The sequence below is a fragment of the Drosophila bipectinata genome, chromosome 3L (assembly GCF_030179905.1).
Source record: "Drosophila bipectinata strain 14024-0381.07 chromosome 3L, DbipHiC1v2, whole genome shotgun sequence".
Taxonomy (NCBI): Eukaryota; Metazoa; Arthropoda; class Insecta; order Diptera; family Drosophilidae; genus Drosophila; species Drosophila bipectinata.
In genome coordinates this window covers 12,207,452-12,224,843 of record NC_091738.1, presented here as the reverse complement: position 1 = coordinate 12,224,843, position 17,392 = coordinate 12,207,452, and the positions used below count along the sequence as shown (strand labels likewise).

General features: G+C 44.7%; 8 protein-coding genes across 11 annotated transcripts; 6 read left to right on the top strand and 2 right to left on the bottom strand.

The window, feature by feature from the left end:
- Positions 1-187: 187 nt before the first annotated feature.
- LOC108124742 (transcriptional regulator ATRX homolog) lies at positions 188-4,412 on the bottom strand. The gene is made up of 6 exons (XM_017240581.3): positions 4,077-4,412; positions 3,885-4,029; positions 3,772-3,834; positions 1,855-1,905; positions 753-1,729; positions 188-691 (listed from the first exon to the last, which is right to left on the bottom strand). Exons 1-6 carry the CDS (start codon positions 4,275-4,277, stop codon positions 437-439), a joined length of 1,692 nt encoding a protein of 563 aa, XP_017096070.2. The 5' UTR covers positions 4,278-4,412; the 3' UTR covers positions 188-436.
- Positions 1,899-3,754, top strand: LOC108124741 (uncharacterized). The gene has a single exon (XM_017240580.3). It carries the CDS (start codon positions 1,983-1,985, stop codon positions 3,684-3,686), a length of 1,704 nt encoding a protein of 567 aa, XP_017096069.2. The 5' UTR covers positions 1,899-1,982; the 3' UTR covers positions 3,687-3,754.
- A 42-nt stretch (positions 4,413-4,454) lies between the features above and the next one.
- On the top strand, positions 4,455-8,770 carry Coq4 (Coenzyme Q4). 3 transcript variants are annotated; one of them, XM_017240583.3, is made up of 5 exons: positions 4,455-4,578; positions 7,758-7,975; positions 8,042-8,246; positions 8,303-8,526; positions 8,594-8,770. In XM_017240583.3, exons 2-5 carry the CDS (start codon positions 7,761-7,763, stop codon positions 8,748-8,750), a joined length of 801 nt encoding a protein of 266 aa, XP_017096072.2. In that variant the 5' UTR covers positions 4,455-4,578; positions 7,758-7,760; the 3' UTR covers positions 8,751-8,770. The 3 variants fall into 3 exon arrangements, with proteins under 3 accessions (XP_017096072.2, XP_070135512.1, XP_070135511.1); XM_070279411.1 differs by having other exon boundaries at positions 8,303-8,530; XM_070279410.1 differs by lacking the exon at positions 4,455-4,578 and adding an exon at positions 6,609-6,822.
- On the top strand, positions 4,869-6,495 carry frc (fringe connection). The gene has a single exon (XM_017240582.3). It carries the CDS (start codon positions 5,162-5,164, stop codon positions 6,254-6,256), a length of 1,095 nt encoding a protein of 364 aa, XP_017096071.2. The 5' UTR covers positions 4,869-5,161; the 3' UTR covers positions 6,257-6,495.
- A 2,105-nt stretch (positions 8,771-10,875) lies between the features above and the next one.
- Positions 10,876-12,357, top strand: Gorab (Golgin, RAB6 interacting). The gene is made up of 3 exons (XM_017240442.3): positions 10,876-11,061; positions 11,161-11,872; positions 11,934-12,357. The coding sequence occupies exons 1-3, from the start codon at positions 10,956-10,958 to the stop codon at positions 12,145-12,147; spliced, it is 1,032 nt and encodes a 343-aa protein (XP_017095931.2). The 5' UTR covers positions 10,876-10,955; the 3' UTR covers positions 12,148-12,357.
- Positions 12,358-12,508: 151 nt separating this feature from the next.
- On the top strand, positions 12,509-13,373 carry Polr3G (RNA polymerase III subunit G). Its single transcript, XM_017240621.3, has 3 exons — positions 12,509-12,733; positions 12,790-12,918; positions 12,977-13,373. Exons 1-3 carry the CDS (start codon positions 12,590-12,592, stop codon positions 13,343-13,345), a joined length of 642 nt encoding a protein of 213 aa, XP_017096110.1. The 5' UTR covers positions 12,509-12,589; the 3' UTR covers positions 13,346-13,373.
- On the bottom strand, positions 13,371-14,076 carry COX7B (Cytochrome c oxidase subunit 7B). Of its 2 annotated transcripts, none has more exons than XM_070279949.1 (4): positions 14,005-14,076; positions 13,883-13,944; positions 13,567-13,740; positions 13,371-13,508 (listed from the first exon to the last, which is right to left on the bottom strand). In XM_070279949.1, the coding sequence occupies exons 2-4, from the start codon at positions 13,926-13,928 to the stop codon at positions 13,438-13,440; spliced, it is 291 nt and encodes a 96-aa protein (XP_070136050.1). In that variant the 5' UTR covers positions 13,929-13,944; positions 14,005-14,076; the 3' UTR covers positions 13,371-13,437. The 2 variants fall into 2 exon arrangements, with proteins under 2 accessions (XP_070136050.1, XP_017096112.2); XM_017240623.3 differs by having other exon boundaries at positions 13,371-13,514; positions 13,571-13,740; positions 14,005-14,074.
- Positions 14,077-14,090: 14 nt separating this feature from the next.
- Sec3 (exocyst complex component Sec3) lies at positions 14,091-17,353 on the top strand. Its single transcript, XM_017240620.3, has 6 exons — positions 14,091-14,876; positions 14,934-15,161; positions 15,218-15,667; positions 15,726-16,207; positions 16,273-16,780; positions 16,846-17,353. Exons 1-6 carry the CDS (start codon positions 14,223-14,225, stop codon positions 17,191-17,193), a joined length of 2,670 nt encoding a protein of 889 aa, XP_017096109.2. The 5' UTR covers positions 14,091-14,222; the 3' UTR covers positions 17,194-17,353.
- Positions 17,354-17,392: the final 39 nt, after the last annotated feature.

Genomic DNA, 17,392 nt, shown 5'->3' with positions numbered 1-17,392 from the left:
AATATAATATATATGGGTTGTAGTTCATTGTTGAGCTTCATAGTTCTAAAGATGCTTTACCAAAACTATTAAAATATTTTCTTATATTATTATATTAAAGATGCTTTACCAAAACTAATACAATATTTTCTTATAAAATATGTTTCATCTACAAACCATATCTCTGATCTACAATTTAATGTTATTATATAAATCTTTATTAAAAATCTTAAGTAAGCATACCCATTTCAATTGCTGGGTAACTTACGAAAAAGACGAATGAGAAATCAAATATGAGCTTAGCACGATATATTCAAATTTTGTACGTTTCCCGCCACCTCGGCCCCCCGGGGACAGGGAGCCAGCAATGGGATTTTATTTGATTTTTTTTATATGCCATATAAAACAGGGCTTTGCGATAATGCCCAACTTTTCAATAAAAATCCGAGTACGCCTTCTACTTGTCGCTCTTGCTGTTGGAAGACTTGCGCTGTCGGTGCTGCAGCAACTCCTGATATTGCTCTATGGAACCATCTTCGTGTTTGGAGGTAAATACCTCCTGCTGTTTGGAAGACTTTCCCTGATCATCACCAGCGGTGGTGTCTTTGCTGCGTTTCGATTTCTTGATTTTGTCACGCACGCGTTTCCCCAACCTCGACGCGGCCAGTACTTGGCTGACCTTGGAGCTTTTTAGGTAGCGTGTACGCCAGGACTATAAAAAACAAAGCATAGGGTTTAGATTACTTTGATTACTACTTAATAATCTGGCTTACCTCAGAGTCGTTCGGCTGAAGCTTTTCGCGCTCATCTTCGCTAGTGTCCAGGGAGATCACATCGTTGTCGTGTTCTTCAGGTTCATGTTTCTCAGACTTTTCGCTTTTGATGTTCGACGAGGTCGGAGGGTCGTCTTCCTTTGTCATTTCTTCAATCATTTCCAGGTCACCGCCTATAGAAATGACATCGTCGTTCTGGTCTTCATCATCAAGAGCTGTTTGCTCAGAATTGTCCGGGGGGTTTTCTTTTTGTTCTGAAGTTTTGTCTTCTGTTTTTGAAGATTCTTCCTGTGACTTGTCAGTCTTCTCAGATTCCTCTGACTTTTCAGGTTCCTTACTTTGGGAAGGTTCTTCTGCCTTAGAAGACTCTTCAGGTTTAGCCACCTCTTCCGGCTCATCACGAACTTCCCCTTCTTCCGGTTCGCTTTCCACTTCTGGAACTGGAGGTTCCACTGGCACTGGAGCTGGTGCAGGAGCTTCCTTGGGCTGATCCTTTTTCGTGCCCTCATCGTCTGTACTGTCGCTAATCAGAAGGGTTTCTGTTTCGGTTTGTATGGGAATAACATCGGGAGAGGCGGAACGCGACTTGGAACGTGGTTGTTTCTCTGTAGATTCCACCGCAGGAGCAGGAACTGTCGGAGGAGTGGACTTGGCAGCTTCTGTTTCGGGTGACACGGAGCTTTGTCGATAGTTTCGCTTTATTTTGATCTTTTTACGCGGCGCCTCCTCTACCGATGGCTGATCCTTTTTGGATTCCTTAACCTGAGGTTGTTCCACGGATTTACGTTTTCCTGATTCAGTGTTTTTCTTGCTGCGTTTCTCTTTCTCCTTACGCTGTACTGGCTTCTCGGGACCTTCGTCATCATCATCTGACTTGACCTCTATTTTGGTTATGGGTTCCATGGCCAGTTGGGATCGAATGGCTCGGGCACGAGCCTGGAGCTCAAGTAGTTCCAGTACACTCATCTGGCCATCAGCTGGGGAGAAATTTAAAACATAGTATTTACTGCCCTTAGTAAACCGATCTTTTTCATTCAAAACCTAGTTCAGACAGCCATGTGGCTCATTCATTCCCATATTGTTTCAACCAGTTAACACTCACCCTTGTTTTCATTCCCATTATTCGCCTTTTTCGACTTGAGCTTTTTCTTGGCTGTAACAGAAATTAAATAACACAGATTAAATATAAATTGTAAGTAAATACAGATTAAAAATTAACTGCACGTCACAATGGTGGTGGAGAAAGAGGCGTCCTTGCATTTGGACAGCGAAAGCATCGAAGTCGAAGAGGAGCAGCTGACTGACGAGGATCGTCTGGACAAGTTCAAGGTAAAGCTCAACGGCCAGCATGATCTGGAGCAGCGGCTAAAGGACTTCAAAGCGGCCTGTGAGGCTCACGAGAAACATGCACGGTGCCACCGGCGAAAACGCTACTACCATCTGGGCCTGATGGCCAAGTTGGTGTGCGAGACCACGCACGACGAAATGCGTCGCATGCTGGAGAATGGAACCTTCACCTTTCACGTGGACACGGTTGCCAATAAGCCCGATGAGCTGACGGCCATTTTGGACACTATGAACATAGCCATAGCGGCGCATTCCATGGAGAGAGAGCTCCGGCTGACCACTGGCCTGGCCGTAGAGATCAACGGCGAGTGCTGCCGAGTCGGTCGTCTGAGAAACAACTGCACCGTAATGATGGTGAGAGGCTCTGTAGTCACCTTGACCACGGATGAGGCGTACCGCTACCTGGGATTCAAAGAGATCGTCTACGTAATCAACCTGCGCGCTTATCTCAGCTCGGTGCAGCTAGGCGACATCCTGATGATTGGCAAGGAAGTCAGGGGTCGTGTGGTCAAGACACTTCGCGAGGCCTTGGCCGTGATGATCATTGATCCGGGCTTGCTAGCCTCCTACGACTTTATAGAGCTACCCCGTCAGTGCCACGCACTGTCGCCAGAGATATATCCTGACCTGTATATGAAGGATCTGAAACTGGCAGTGTCGCTCAATGCCAACTATGTGATTCTGCCCAAGATCCGTTGCAAGAACTTCCTGCGTGCCGTAAGAGAGACCCTGAATACCCATTTCAATCTTAAGCTGATAGGGATGATCGATTTCGAGTACATTCGCAGCAATATGCTGGATCTGCTGGGCATCATCAAGCTGGTGGACTACATCTGGATACCGGACATGTTCAACGTCAACTGCTGCGTCTACAACTACATCATGGAGGATGTGATGCCCATTTCGCACTGCCAGAACAAGCCTGTTATTGGCACTGTTCCTCTTGAGCGCTGCAGCGACTTTAAGCGATTCGAGCTTCACGAATTCCTTTGGAAGATCGACGCCATTCACATCCAGAAGAGTCCCTGGTGCAACAAGTACCCGCTGATTGTCAAGAAACTGATGCCTATCAAGGACTACCGAGTGGGTGTGGTTCAGAACAAGATGGTGCTGAAGAACATTCTGACCTCCTATCAGACAATCGTGAACTTCATCATCCGTACTATCTGCTCTATTGAGTGCCAGGCGATCTTTCTGTTCAGCAAGTGTGAAAACGCAAGTGTTGCGCTTTCGCGCGTAGAAATCTACTGTCCAGTGTACCTCATGATGCCCCTCGAGGAGACTGACAGCGAAGAAACTATCAACTGCAAGGTGGAACTGGCACGGGCGCTGCATCTGCGCCGGAATATGCATCCAGTCTTGTACACCAAGGACGTCAACGAATGCAACTACAATCCCATTGAGTTTGGGGTGGATTTCATGCGAAAGAAAGGTTGTCTGGAAGTGGGCGACTTTGTGGTAACACTGGAAGTGGGCAAGGAGGACAATGAGAATGTATCCCTCGGCATTGGCGACGATGTTTGTATTCTGCGGGCGTTCTATGTGGCTCCCCTTCTTGCTTGCGAGAAGTTCAAATACGGCAGCTAACTTTCCGAGGTGCAAGTTATGTATACTATATAGTGTTAACTCTAAATTAAAGGTAATACCATTTAAAAGTTGTGTTTTGACTTACCTCGCCGCGATTCCTGCCCTCCGATGTCGCTGTCTGACGAGATCTCCTCCAGGGAAATGTGTTCTAAGAGGAAACTTTTAGATTTTGTACTGTTTTTGAAGAGATCTACTTACCCTCCTTGTGCTCCACGTCAGAATCCTCTGAGCTCTCTGTATCCGTAGGACAGCGGGTATTTTCAATGATGGATTTAAGTCGCTTTGTGGACAAACAGAGTAGCTCTTCCAGGCAAAGTTCTTCGATCTCATCCAGGGGTGTTTTCTGGAAAAAAAGTTTAGTCTTGGACTCCTTTATAGAATGTGTCTCACCTTTAAAAACTCTGGTGCGAGGTTGAGAATGGTTTTCGGTTTCAAAGTACCAAAAATTTGCTTTACCAACTCCAGTCGGTCGTCTATATAGTGTGAAATAGGATGTAGTTGTCGGTCTTCCTCGACTTTTTCCTTTTTTATTCTAATGGGCTTGGGTATTTGGTCGCCCTTGCTGTGTTTTTTCGCTTTTCCGCTACTCATTTTATTTTTATAAACCTAAGCCAGATTTAAAAGATTCTCAGGGTCTGGTTAGATAGAATAATATCAATAGTTTTATTTAGTTTTCACAAAATTAAATTAAATTTCTCTTAGGCCGTGAAAATTTGTTTATAAATACAGTAGAGTTGCCTAGTATTTTAAATCCCTCTGTTGATAACACTGTTAATAACTCAACAGCTGACTTAACATGCTCATGTTAACAGAACATCTGTTCCGGTAGCCGACCAGGTTGTGAAAAGTTACGGTCGTGTTTTTAACAAAATTTACAAAATTAACAAAAGCAGTAAGTATTCAAATAACAATAAATCAGTGCTTATAAGTGGCCAGCAGTCAGCAGTATGGTTAGAAGGATAGTTAAATAAAAGAAAAATAATAGCCCAAAGTGTCCGTATGAAATAGCCCTGAAAGATGCATAGTTTTGGAAGTCAGTTAGTCACTAGGACCTGAGATTATAGCTAAGGTTAGTCGGAACCCTATTAATCTCTTAGAATACCTATTTTCTGTCAATTTATTTACTTTTATGATTTAACAGAGGGGCTTATGTATGACCCTTCGTTGTCACTGGGTTAGAATTCGTCAAATGCACCTGGTCACACTGACATAGCCTGTCTTCAGAAATGGCAGGTCGGTAAAAATAGCAATTGTTGTCGGGCGAAGCGAATACTCGTAATAGTGCTGCTGCGGGAAAAACCTTTCCCCGGCACCACGCGCTTAACAAACCAATGTGGTGGCCAACCCGCAAAAACAGTGCAAATGTGCGCAGGGCTAGTCGCCGCAGAACGATAAGCCGACAGAAGCGATAGAGCAGTGAAGTGACTAAAACGGATAAATCAAAGTACAAAGAAGGCCCTATTACGACCTCCACGATGAGTCTCTCGCGTGGCGGGGGCAACACGACGCTGGACATGCAGCCGCTGCTGGATGACAAAGGCGGGGATGATGAACAGCAGTTGGACGCCAATGGATCCGGCTCCAAGGAGCTGGGACACCGGGAACGGGAGGAATCCGCGGTGTTCGTCAAGAAGATCAGCAGCGCCCTTTTCTACGGACTGTCGTCGTTCATGATCACGGTGGTGAACAAGACGGTGCTCACATCGTATCACTTTCCATCGTTTCTGTTCCTAAGTTTGGGCCAGCTCACCGCCAGTATTGTGGTTCTGGGAGCGGGCAAGCGCCTGAAGCTGGTCACCTTCCCGCCGCTGCAGAGGAATACCTTCGCCAAGATTTTCCCCCTTCCCCTTATATTTCTGGGCAACATGATGTTCGGATTAGGCGGCACCAAGTCCCTAAGTTTGCCCATGTTTGCTGCCTTGCGGAGATTCTCGATCCTGATGACCATGCTGCTGGAGCTGAAGATACTGGGATCCAGACCCTCCACGGCTGTGCAAATCAGCGTTTATGCCATGATTGGAGGAGCCCTGCTGGCCGCCTCCGATGACCTCTCATTCAACATGCGCGGCTACATCTACGTGATGATCACCAATGCGCTGACCGCCTCCAATGGCGTCTACGTGAAGAAGAAACTGGACACGTCGGAGATCGGGAAATACGGCCTGATGTACTACAACTCGTTGTTCATGTTCCTGCCCGCCCTAGTGCTGAACTATGCCACCGGGGATCTGGAGCAGGCCCTGAACTTTGCGCAGTGGAACGACCCGGTGTTTGTCTTCCAGTTCCTGCTCAGCTGTGTAATGGGATTCATCCTGTCGTACAGCACCATACTGTGCACGCAGTTCAATTCGGCCCTGACCACCACAATTGTGGGCTGCCTGAAGAACATCTGTGTGACGTATCTGGGCATGTTCATTGGCGGGGACTATGTGTTCTCGTGGCTCAACTGCATCGGGATCAACATCAGCGTGCTGGCTAGTCTTCTCTATACGTACGTCACCTTCCGCCGGAAGCGGGCGCCCGATAAGCAGGCTCACTTGCCCAGCAGCAACCGCGGCGAGAATGTCTAGCATCGTCTCTAGCTCAAACTCAAGCCAAAGCCATACACAATGTATTCTAACTTTCGTACTTCGATTTTCCTTTAGACTCCACCCAACACAGCTGCCCCAGCAGCGCATCGTATCTGTATATATTTCTAGCTATGTATTAAACGAGTATATTTTAGCAAATTTTTAATTTTAATCACTTTGTACATTTGTCTGCAATATACGAATAAGTAATAGAAATATACAGACATTTCGCGAGATAACCGATAGTGTTCTCACTTTTTTCATTGAGTTCGGCGATAAGATTTTTTCCTGGAGATAAGACAGTGAAACAACTGTTCCCTAGCTAATTAAGTTAATATATATTTTGCGCCATATGTGCCACATGTGCTCTTCCCTAAAAAACAAAAGATTGCGAACAAAAAACAACTACTCTGTGATAGAATCTATTCTCTCTTGTCGACTCTCTTTTAAGTGTTTTTGCTTAATCGTAGTTTTATTTATTCTGGGCCTTGAGAATGTATACATTCTTTTAAATACTGCAGTTCCGGACTAGCCAGTAGCGTCATCGGACCTGTGGATACTCTTAGGTGGAGTTGAACCAAAAAAATTATTAGATTACGGAGGGAAAATGAATTGGAGTGACTGCTGTCATAAAGATATGATTAGAACGTTATTTTATTTGGTTCAAAGTAATTTTCCACCTTGTATAAGATTGGACTGTTTTGATATTAGGTTACCCAGAAAAAAGCCTTTATCTAAAAAGCTCTAATTGATAGTACTACCTAGTAGTAGCGCTACTACTGATAGTACTATACATTGGGCTTAAACCATTAGTAAACAATAATTCCATATGAGTTTAAAAAGTAGGATTGAATCCAAAAGCTTTCTGTCTTTTCTATTAATATGGCCAATTATCTGAAAGTTGAAACAACTATCCACTTGTTCCTACCCAGTTATTCCAAGAAATTTCACGCTTCTAGATTTATATCTTCCCAAATTAACTTCACCAGCTTTGATCATCATTAATAGCCAGGCAGCACATACCCGTTTAGTCCAAACGACAACAATGACGACATTGAAATTGGGCAGTAAATCCGAAAAAAAAGAACTGCCAGTGCTGGGTGCCAGTGCCCCCTGCAGCACATTGTTTAGGTTTTATTTCGAGACTCCCAGCTCATCGATGAGCAGGGCGTCCGGAGGGCACTGGCGGTAATGAGGAAGCCGAAACTGGTTTGCTCGGACTTAACCGTTGGGACCCGGTGGTGAGGCGACGGGGCAAATTGTTAGTCAGCATCAGGCCGAGTACCGAGTGTACCCACATTATGGACAAATTGTTTGCTCATATTCGCTGTGTTATTGAAAGTGGGCACGTACAACTCCAACTGGGCAGACCGGGCTTAAACCAAAGACAGGTAGTCAGGGTCATGTTTGTGTGTCGATGCTTACTGCTGCGACTGCGGCTGCGATGATGTAGCAACTTTGATAAGGTCGCCGTGTGTTCATACCCCTTGATTCCACACAGATCATGATGCAACGGTGCGTCTGGCGCCTCCAGATGCCGCTGGCTCTGCGACGTGGCCTCACCTCGGGGGAGGCTAGAAATCAAGAAGTGTCAGCAGAGGCAGAGCCTTTGGACTCTTTCGAGCGGCAGTACCTCAAGGATCGCATCCAGATATCGCCCTTCCAGAGGGTGTTCCTTGGAGCTGGATCTTCCATTGCAGCTTTGCTGGATCCCAGACGGTAAAGTTAACAATTAGGTCATCCAACAAATGGATACTTACATTAGTACTTTCGAATCTCTTCTAGCCACGACATGATCGCCTGTTTGGGAGAGACCACTGGCGAGAACGCTTTGGAGAACATTTTAGACACCATGCAGGCCAGCGAGGAGGGACAACGCATCATGGTCGACAAGCCTCGGATTCACACCAGCACCATCGACTTTAAGTATCTGGAAACCCTGCCCGCCGACTCCTTTGGAGCTGCCTACGTCAAGTTCTTGAAAGATAATGTGAGCCACGAAATGATTTTGTAAATCATTTTCCCTTTCATAACCCACTTTTCCAGCAAGTCACGCCAGACAGTCGCATGGCGGTGCGGTTTCTGGAGGATCCCAAGCTGGCCTACCTGATGACACGCTACCGCGAGTGCCACGACCTGATCCACACGGTTCTGGGCATGCCCACCAATATGCTCGGCGAGGTGGCGGTCAAGTGGGTGGAGGCTCTAAACACGGGTCTGCCAATGTGCTACGGCGGAGCTGTTTTCGGTGCGGCACGCCTCCGCCCCAAGTAAGTTCAGTGAACTCCATCGCGTTTCTGCTCCCAATTAGGCAGTTGTTTATTTTCTCATTTGCAGGCAGCGGCGTGCGTACTTGAAACACTATTTGCCCTGGGCCCTGGAGAACGGCAAGCGGAGCAAGCCCCTGATGCCCGTTTACTGGGAGAAACGCTGGGAGCAGAAACTCCAAGACCTGCGTGCAGAACTTGGCATTACTATCTTAAATAAAGTATAACTTATTGTTTTTGTAAATCACTTTCTATTCAAGTATTATATTGGGACCTCCTTCTTAAACAATTTTAATATTTTTGCCAGCTTTTATTCCATCCTTTACGGAAAATTTCTAGGGGACTCCCTTTGAAATGTGGAAAATGCAGAAATATCACATAATGCGGAAAACGCAGGGTAGCCGTATTCTGGCCCACGGAGAAGGCTATATCCTTGCCAAAACTCATCCGATTCTTGAGCGGATTATCTCAAACGATTTGCAGATCTATTCTCCACCAATCTGCATCAAAACCTGGGTGCAAAATATTTTTGAGATTTTTTTCAAATTTTCTAGGGGATCCACTTCAAAATGTGAAAAACTCAAGTTAGTCGCATTCTGGCCCACGGAGAAGGCTATATCTTTGCCTAAACTCATCCGATTCCTGAGCGGATTATCTCAAACGATTTGCAGATCTATTCTCCACCAATCTGCATCAAAACCTGGGTGCAAAATATTTTTGAGATTTTTTTCAAATTTTCTAGGGGATCCACTTCAAAATGTGAAAAACTCAAGTTAGTCGCATTCTGGCCCACGGAGAAGGCTATATCTTTGCCTAAACTCATCCGATTCTTGAGCGGATTATCTCAAACGATTTGCAGATCTATTCTCCACCAATCTGCATCAAAACCTGGGTGCAAAATATTTTTGAGATTTTTTTCAAATTTTCTAGGGGATCCACTTCAAAATGTGAAAAACTCAAGTTAGTAGCATTCTGGCCCACGGAGAAGGCTATATCTTTGCCAAAACTCATCCGATTCTTGAGCGGATTATCTCAAACGATTTGCAGATCTATTCTCCACCAATCTGCATCAAAACCTGGGTGCAAAATATTTTTGAGATTTTTTTCAAATTTTCTAGGGGATCCACTTCAAAATGTGAAAAACTCAAGTTAGTCGCATTCTGGCCCACGGAGAAGGCTATATCTTTGCCAAAACTCATCCGATTCTTGAGCGGATTATCTCAAACGATTTGCAGATCTATTCTGCACCAATCTGCATTAAAACCTGAGTGCAAAATATTTTTGAGATTTTTTTCAAATTTTCTAGGGGATTCCCTTCAAAATGTGGAAAACGCAGGGGAGCCGCATTCTGGCCCACAGAGAAGGCTTTATCTTGCCAAAACTCATCCGATTCTTGAGCGGATTATCTCAAACGATTTGTAGATCTATTCCCCACCAATCTGCATCAAAACCTGAGTGCAAAATATTTTTGAGATTTTTTTCAAATTTTCTAGGGGATCCCCTTCAAAATGTGGAAAACAAGGGGGAGCCGCATTCTGGCCCACGGAGAAGGCTTTATCTTTGCCAAACTCAAACGAATGAATGAATTAAACGAATATTCATTTAATTCTAAGTTTTTTTGGTTATATACATTTTTTTTTTAATATTTTTTATTTTTTTGTTATTTATAGAATTAATTTGTCTAATTTAAGGAATATCTAGCTTTTTATAAACCACACACACACTACTACACAGGAACTAAAAGAAAAAACACAATGACCTTGCACTTTTGGAAACCAAAAATCGCCGTCCCGAACCTCCTTATATACTGTCAGCCAGAACCACTTGCGAATTATAACTTTTTAAAAAATATTTTTTTTTTTAATAATTTATTTTTTGACTATTTCCCCTATTCTATGGCAAATCCATAGGTGAAAATTCGTTCTAAAATTGAAAATAAAATTTTTTTGTTTATCTAGAAATCTATTTCTAGAATATCTATTTTTTCAAAAAAAAATATTTCAAATATTTTTTTGACATTTTTTTCAGGGGAGCCGCATTCTGGCCCACAGAGAAGGCTATATCTTTGCCAAAACTAATCTTAAAACTAGATCTATTCTCCATCAATCTGTATCAAAACCTGGGTGCAAAATATTTTTGAGATCTACATATTTTTAAATTTTTCATTTTGATCCCCTTCAAAATGTGGGGATCTTCAGGGGAGTCAAATTATGGCCCACAGAGAAGGCTATATCTATGTCAAAATACCCCTGATCCCCAAGAATTTTTTAAAATTTGTCTTAGCCTGACGCAGATCCAACACCAGTGGGTACTTTACATTAATGAAAGTGATCGCAGCGATCTGGCAACCCTCTGATCAGTGTTTGCATTTGCTGAGGGGATTTTGTTTTTGTCTAATTGTTTAATGGCAAACTATTTATTAAACCGACACCATGGCTGAGAAATTCAATGGATTTAGCCACGATGAAATCCTCAAAATAACCGGAGTAAAGGAGGGAACCAATGGAGGCGGGAAACGAGCCGCAAACTTAGAAGCAGGTTAGCGATCGAGATTCATTCATCAACGAAGTGTGTAAACAATGATCTGTTTATAACAAAACCTCTTTCGTGTGCGTGTATTTGTGTTTGCGATCACAGCTAAGCAGGCGCTCCGGAATCAACCCGGCATACGCCGGATGCCCGACAAGATCTTTCGACAAGCGGACCAGTTGCGAAAACAACAGCAGCCACCACCAGAGAAGAAGACACAAAAATCTCAAGAGCTGGCGAACAAGGCCAAACTGGGAGCTGGAACTCCCACGGTAAATCCAACTCCAGCAGATGATGTCGTCACCGTTGCGACAGACAAATCACTGGACTTGGAGCGACCGTTATCGGACTCCCTAATGGCAGCACTCTATCATGGCCATGAACCGAAACCCCCATCTCGTTCCACTGCCACGTATGCGGATGCTGCTGGCGAGAGCAGCGAGACAACTGACGACAGTTCTATACTGAAGATAAGCAACGGAAGCGGCAGCAATGGATCGACGGACGATGCCAGCATCTTGCCAAGTTCAAAGGACTCTGTATCGCGCAACAGCGATCGTCTCAACACGGACTCGCCCTTCAAGGGTATCTCGCTTAAGGATTTTGAGCAGCATCGCAAGATGATCGAGGAGCAGAACAAACAGAAGAAGCAGATGCTCTACCAGGCCATTGAACAGCACACGCAGAAGACGGCGGCGGAATCTCGGAAGATTGAGGAAATACGCCACGAGCTGTCCAAGCTGGAGAGTGATCTTGCAGTGGACGTGGCTCTGCTTCGAAAACAGATTGACAATGCCTGCATACATTTTTCCACAGTGGAGTAAGTATATCATTTATAACTTTCCTAAATGGTTTCTAAAGCAAAGGTTTCCTTTCCACAGAAAACAATATGTGAAGATTGAAGCTCAATTTCTGAAGGCCAAGATGGACTTACACCAGGCCTCTGAGAAGAAGGAGCTCCTTACTGAGCACCTGTGCACGGTTATTGCTCACAACGAGGATCGCAAGGCCCAAAAGCTCACAGAACTCATGCAGAAAGTAGGCCTTTCGCCCTCTGATGATTCCCCTGCCACCCCTCCAAACCAGAGCTCCTAAACTAACTGCCCAATAGAACTATTTCTGGCGTAAATTTGTTTGTACCTTGTTTAGCTATATTGGATTAGAATCCACATCTAATGCAGGCCTGATTTATATGTTCTACTTTTCCAAAGCAATTTCCTGAGTGCTCTCTCTAATATTATTATTGTATTAATGTTCGTAGGTTAAGCAGAAAAGTGCAAATCGAAATAAAATAAATGTATAATATGTGTATAAAATAAAACAAGATGTGTTAAAAAGTCTGATATATTATTTAGAAGCAGTTGAATTGTAGGGTATATTAGGGTGGACCTTCAAAAAGGCATTTTTTTCTATGGATATGGCAACACCAATGCAACAGCTGATTGTTTTGAGTTAAATAAACGTGCAGGAAACCCATACGAATTGCTAGCTTAAACAAACTTATTTTGATTGTTAATTAACTTAAATAATAGCCAAAATGGCAGGACGTGGAAGAGGAGGCAAAACTGGTACCCTCACGGCGGAACAAATGGCCATGTTGGGCTGTACAAAGGATCTACCCGTACAAACAGCGCCACCGCCTACCTTTCCACCGGTTTTAAACAGGCCTACTACCTTGGAGGTTTGTAATCAAAGATTCTTCCTGAATTTCTTATAAATTATTATTTTTTTCCCTAGACAACAGCCACCCAAAACTACCAGCTTCTGTGGAAAGAAGACTTCCTCAACAGAATGAAGGATTCACCCTATTATATTGTGTCGGCCAGTCAAGACACTCAAAGCCAGGAGCACAAAGACTGGCGAGAGGTAATCTAACTCATTCGTCTTGTATTTATTTTATATTAAAACGTCTTTTAATCCTCAGAAAGCCATAGAACGCATGAAACTCAAAGCTCAACCCGAATTCGACTACAAGTCCATGCCCCGCGAACTTAATTTATCCACCCGCAAGCGTCGTACTGCCGCCGATGTCAAGCCCAAACTGCTGACTAAGAAAACGAATATCGAGGATAGACTGAAAATTCTGGAGCAGAAGGAACTAAAGACTGGTGGCGTCGAGGAAGACGAAGTCAAACAGGAATCTGATTCCGAGCAGGAAGAGGAGCAAGATGATCCTGAGGCGGCGATGGACGAAGAGATGGATGAAGAGAACGACTACGGCAACACATATTTCGATAATGGTGAAGCCTACAACGATGATGACGACAATCTGGACGATGGTCCCGTGTACTGAACAAAAATACAAACATTCTGTAAAATAATTTTGGATCTGTGATTTACTAAGTCGCCACTTTCAGCTTATTTAACACAAATATCGGATATACATTAAGGGAATATAAGCTGGTTTAGTCCAGGCTCTTGGGGGCATAGTAGTTGAAGTGGATCAGACCAGAAGACTTCACCTGTAAAAATAATTGTCATAGTGGGGGCAATTTGATAGGATGATTAATAAACGTACGAATCCAATGGTGCCAGCCAGGACAAGGATGCCAGTCAGGAGGACAGCGTTGTATTTGCTGTTCTGTTGGCTGTGCTGCTCCTTCCAGTCTCCGGCGGGGACGGGCAGGTCGTTCATGGTGGAGTGCTGGTGGTGGCCACCGTGGTAAGCGGCACGGGACATAGCGCCAACTGCAAATAGAGATTATTAGTAATTTCTTAGGGTAATCTTTGCCTAGGTGCTCCTCATCGATTCCTTGCAATGCCCTCACATTATGTAATTTTTAAGGTTAGCAGATGGACTGAAAAAGGCTATTCCCGGACCTTAACTCACCATTCTTGACCAGGAGACCCTGCTTGACAATGTGCTTGACCAACATGATTGCTCGAAAGTTGCTGAAAACAGTTTATTCTCGTTTATTTTTATCAGAAATGATTTTTTGCGAGAAAACTCACCCGTAGATAATCGATGTATCGAACAGTGTGGCCGTTTAACAGTTCTGTTAAAATCCAACATGTAGTTTACACTCTGTTAACCCGCCCTGTTAGATCAGCTGATGTGTGGAGGCGTTCTCTGGGTGACTGTTGCAAGTGCAAACGCAAACAATTGGCAAATTGGTGAAAAGAGCTATTAAATACGCACCCAGTGCCTTGTCTAACATTCCCAACCAGCCATGCTGTCCATCGGAGCCCTGGCCAACATCAAGCACACGCTGCAGAAGGAGCTCTTCCTGGCCTCCGGTGAACGCCTTCTTTCTGTCGTCACAGTAGTTAAGAAAAAAGACAAGAAACCGTGCTATCTTTGCGTTGTGACTACGGCACCCCCAGTTCCTGTGATTACCCTCTGCCTGGTGAAGCAGTCGGAGCAGAGGGATGGAGAATACAAGCGCAAGAGGAGCTGGCAGCTGGACGAGATCAAGTGGGTGGACGGAAGGAACGAGCAGTTTGAGACTCACGAGTTTGATCTACAACTCGAGAAAGTCTATAAATGGTATGCCCTCAATCTCCACGAGCGTCAAAATTTCCTGGCCGTGCTAAACAGGCAGATTCAAAAGAGTGTGCGTGGCCAAAGGGCAGAGTTCCGGAATGTGCCAAGTGCTTGGCTCTCTGAAAAGTCGCCGGAAAAGGTGGCATTGGGCAGGGCCGCCCAGAAGGCCACGCAGCACACCGACGACGAGGAAGACGAGGAGGAGGCCCAAGAGTTCACCGCCCTAACCGACAAAGAAGCCAACGAGCTGGGAAAACTGTTTTCCGAGTGCGACTTTGCTATCAAGGATGCAGAGCAGTTCATCGAGCAGTTATCCCGTGAGCTGCACGATCTGGATGGGGTAAGTAAAATGATTTATAAACGAGATAATGATGCTAATTATTTCTTTCAATACTAGGCAAACATTCAAAGTGTCTTGGCATCGGAGCAGAAGGTTTTGAAGATGATGGAACACATCGACAATGCCATCTCTGAGGCTGATAAGTTCGAGACTCGCCTGGATAGCTATGAGGATATTCTGGGCCATGTCAAGGAGACTATGGAGAAAATTGGCGGAAAGAATGCCATGATCGAGATAGCCAACAATAACAACATTAAACTGATGAAGGAACTCAACAAAGTCATTGTAAGACCTAATAATGCTTCCTAGATTAAAAAAGGCTCATCTTAATTTTATTTTAGACCCAGCTAGACTTGCCGCACAGCCAGCAGCAGGCTCTGGATGAGCCCGATCTTAAAACAACTACTGGACGCAAGGCGGCCATAGCTGCTGCCCAGTGTCTGCAGCAGGCCATGAACAGCGACATTGATCCCGCCCTGCTTCGGTTAGAGGCAGTGCAGGATCAGCGAAAACGTTTCGAGAAATGGAAACAAAAGTTCTCGGCCACCGTCAGTCGATTTATGAACAACCTGTTTATCCATCTGGGCAACGAGATCGGAGACATGCCCGTTACAAGTACTGAACTGACTTTGCCCAACCATTCCAATGTACATCGCGAACTTACGCCTTATACGGAGCTGATGCACTGGTCTAAGGCAATGGATAGAAAAACTTATGATGGTTTGATGAGGGTATACACGGCGTCCCTAAGCAAGATCTATGAAAGAGATGTTAGGAATTTCTTTAATTTGGTAAGAACTTCGTGATAAATTTTAATAATCCCACTTCATAAACTTCACCTTCTTGTAGGCTAAAATGCAAGTCTCTGAGAAGCTTCGTAGCTCTCGTGAGGATCTGGATATGTCCACCTCTTCGAGAAAGTCTGCAGTGTCTACCATCCCCTACGGTACTTTGGGCATCAATCGTGAACAATGGGGTCCGGGAGTGGAGAGTGCGGATCGAATTCGCTTCGATGCTCTTTTGGAAAAGGTTCTAGCCGAGCTAGAACCAATAGCCCTGCAAGAGCAGCTCTTCTGCATTAACTTTTTCCAGATGGATGTGATTAGTCCAACGACGAAGAATACCCAGACAACGCTGGAGATGGAGAAGGCAGTGGATATGTCGCAGTCAATCCTGGCGGGAGCAGTTTCTCCCACGGCAGAGGGAGTGCCTCAGAAACGAATCGATCGCCAGATAAATGAGGATGTCCGTAAGCTTATGATGGGTCTCTTTGGCTGTTTGGAACCCGAATTAGTCAGCTTTATACAAAGCTTCGAACGTGTGGATAGTTTGTGAGTAATACTGGATGTTTTATAGTGAAAGAAAACTGACATATTCCATTTAATTTCCTCTTTAGTTACTCTCTGTATGTTCTGGTTCGCCTTACCCAGCATGTCATGTCCGCCCAGGACACACATTCCTTCCTGAGCATGACCTTCGCTTCGGCTTTGGTTCAGGTGAAGCGTAATTTTGATCGCTTTATGCAGCAACAGCTTCAGTCGATCCGCGAAGCCAAGCTCCACAAGCGTTCCAAAGCCATACTGCCTTATGTGGAGAACTTTGAGAACTTTGCCCAGACAGCGGAGGGCATATTCCGTAAATCGGATCGGCGCACAGACATGGAGAAGTGGTACCTGCAGCTGGTGAACGCCATCTTCGAAGGAATCCATCTCCACTCTCAAGAGCACCCCAAGACCCCGTCGCAGGTGGTGCGAATGGAGAACTACCACCACATGTACGCATTGCTGGCCCAGCTCAAGGTACCTGGGCTGGATGCTTTGAAAAAGGAGGCCAAGACGCGATACACCGAGGCTTTAAAAGCTTATGTGACTCAGTATTTCGGCCGGCCGCTCGAGAAACTGAATGTAAGTTCAATGGCCTTTGGCTTGGAACTTCTCGTGACTTCATTTTCTCCTCCCCTTCCTTCCAGCAATTCTTCGAGGGTGTGCAGCAGAAGGTGGCGCAGGGCGTCAAGGAGACGGAGATCAGTTATCAGATGGCCTTCTCCAAGCAGGAGTTACGAAAGGTTATAGCCCAGTATCCGGCGCGGGAAGTGAAAAAGGGACTGGAGAACCTATACAAGAAGGTGGAGAAGCATCTGAGCGAAGAGGAGAATCTTTTACAGGTCGTGTGGCGTGCCATGCAGGAGGAGTTCATTGCCCAGTACAACTATTTGGAGGAGAGAATCCAGAAGTGTTATGCGGGCGCCATGATCAATCTAGAATTCAATATCCAGGACATACTCAACTTTTTCTCAGACATTGCGCGGTCTCATTGATCACTGATCACGGAAGGGGTTGTAAAGTGTTGTAGCCGACAATTATTTTTAAGTGCAATAGTATTTAAAGCGTTGTTTCTTTTGATTGGAAAATATATGGCGCGAAAATATTTAAAAATTATGAATATCCATTAGAGATTCAAGTAAATTAAAAACTTTTTAAAGAATTGTTAATTCTAAAAGCTTAAAACTTTTATTT

What these genes read in the sequence shown, in the direction of transcription:
- LOC108124741 (XM_017240580.3), top strand. Translation starts at nt 1,983, where the DNA reads ATGGTGGTGGAGAAAGAGGCGTCCTTGCATTTGGACAGCGAAAGCATC.
- LOC108124742 (XM_017240581.3), bottom strand. Translation starts at nt 4,277, where the DNA reads ATGAGTAGCGGAAAAGCGAAAAAACACAGCAAGGGCGACCAAATACCC. An exon ending in TCGCACCAGAGTTTTTAAAG is followed by an intron (nt 4,030 to 4,076) that starts GTGAGACACATT and finishes CTTTTTTTCCAG; the next exon opens with AAAACACCCCTGGATGAGAT. An exon ending in TGACGTGGAGCACAAGGAGG is followed by an intron (nt 3,835 to 3,884) that starts GTAAGTAGATCT and finishes GTTTCCTCTTAG; the next exon opens with AACACATTTCCCTGGAGGAG.
- frc (XM_017240582.3), top strand. Translation starts at nt 5,162, where the DNA reads ATGAGTCTCTCGCGTGGCGGGGGCAACACGACGCTGGACATGCAGCCG.
- Coq4 (XM_017240583.3), top strand. Translation starts at nt 7,761, where the DNA reads ATGATGCAACGGTGCGTCTGGCGCCTCCAGATGCCGCTGGCTCTGCGA. An exon ending in GCTTTGCTGGATCCCAGACG is followed by an intron (nt 7,976 to 8,041) that starts GTAAAGTTAACA and finishes AATCTCTTCTAG; the next exon opens with CCACGACATGATCGCCTGTT. An exon ending in TCAAGTTCTTGAAAGATAAT is followed by an intron (nt 8,247 to 8,302) that starts GTGAGCCACGAA and finishes CCACTTTTCCAG; the next exon opens with CAAGTCACGCCAGACAGTCG.
- Gorab (XM_017240442.3), top strand. Translation starts at nt 10,956, where the DNA reads ATGGCTGAGAAATTCAATGGATTTAGCCACGATGAAATCCTCAAAATA. An exon ending in AGCCGCAAACTTAGAAGCAG is followed by an intron (nt 11,062 to 11,160) that starts GTTAGCGATCGA and finishes TTGCGATCACAG; the next exon opens with CTAAGCAGGCGCTCCGGAAT. An exon ending in ATACATTTTTCCACAGTGGA is followed by an intron (nt 11,873 to 11,933) that starts GTAAGTATATCA and finishes TCCTTTCCACAG; the next exon opens with AAAACAATATGTGAAGATTG.
- Polr3G (XM_017240621.3), top strand. Translation starts at nt 12,590, where the DNA reads ATGGCAGGACGTGGAAGAGGAGGCAAAACTGGTACCCTCACGGCGGAA. An exon ending in ACAGGCCTACTACCTTGGAG is followed by an intron (nt 12,734 to 12,789) that starts GTTTGTAATCAA and finishes TTTTTTCCCTAG; the next exon opens with ACAACAGCCACCCAAAACTA. An exon ending in AGCACAAAGACTGGCGAGAG is followed by an intron (nt 12,919 to 12,976) that starts GTAATCTAACTC and finishes TTTAATCCTCAG; the next exon opens with AAAGCCATAGAACGCATGAA.
- COX7B (XM_070279949.1), bottom strand. Translation starts at nt 13,928, where the DNA reads ATGTTGGTCAAGCACATTGTCAAGCAGGGTCTCCTGGTCAAGAATG. An exon ending in GGGTCTCCTGGTCAAGAATG is followed by an intron (nt 13,741 to 13,882) that starts GTGAGTTAAGGT and finishes CTCTATTTGCAG; the next exon opens with TTGGCGCTATGTCCCGTGCC. An exon ending in TGGCACCATTGGATTCGTAC is followed by an intron (nt 13,509 to 13,566) that starts GTTTATTAATCA and finishes TTACAGGTGAAG; the next exon opens with TCTTCTGGTCTGATCCACTT.
- Sec3 (XM_017240620.3), top strand. Translation starts at nt 14,223, where the DNA reads ATGCTGTCCATCGGAGCCCTGGCCAACATCAAGCACACGCTGCAGAAG. An exon ending in AGGAACTCAACAAAGTCATT is followed by an intron (nt 15,162 to 15,217) that starts GTAAGACCTAAT and finishes ATTTTATTTTAG; the next exon opens with ACCCAGCTAGACTTGCCGCA. An exon ending in TTAGGAATTTCTTTAATTTG is followed by an intron (nt 15,668 to 15,725) that starts GTAAGAACTTCG and finishes ACCTTCTTGTAG; the next exon opens with GCTAAAATGCAAGTCTCTGA.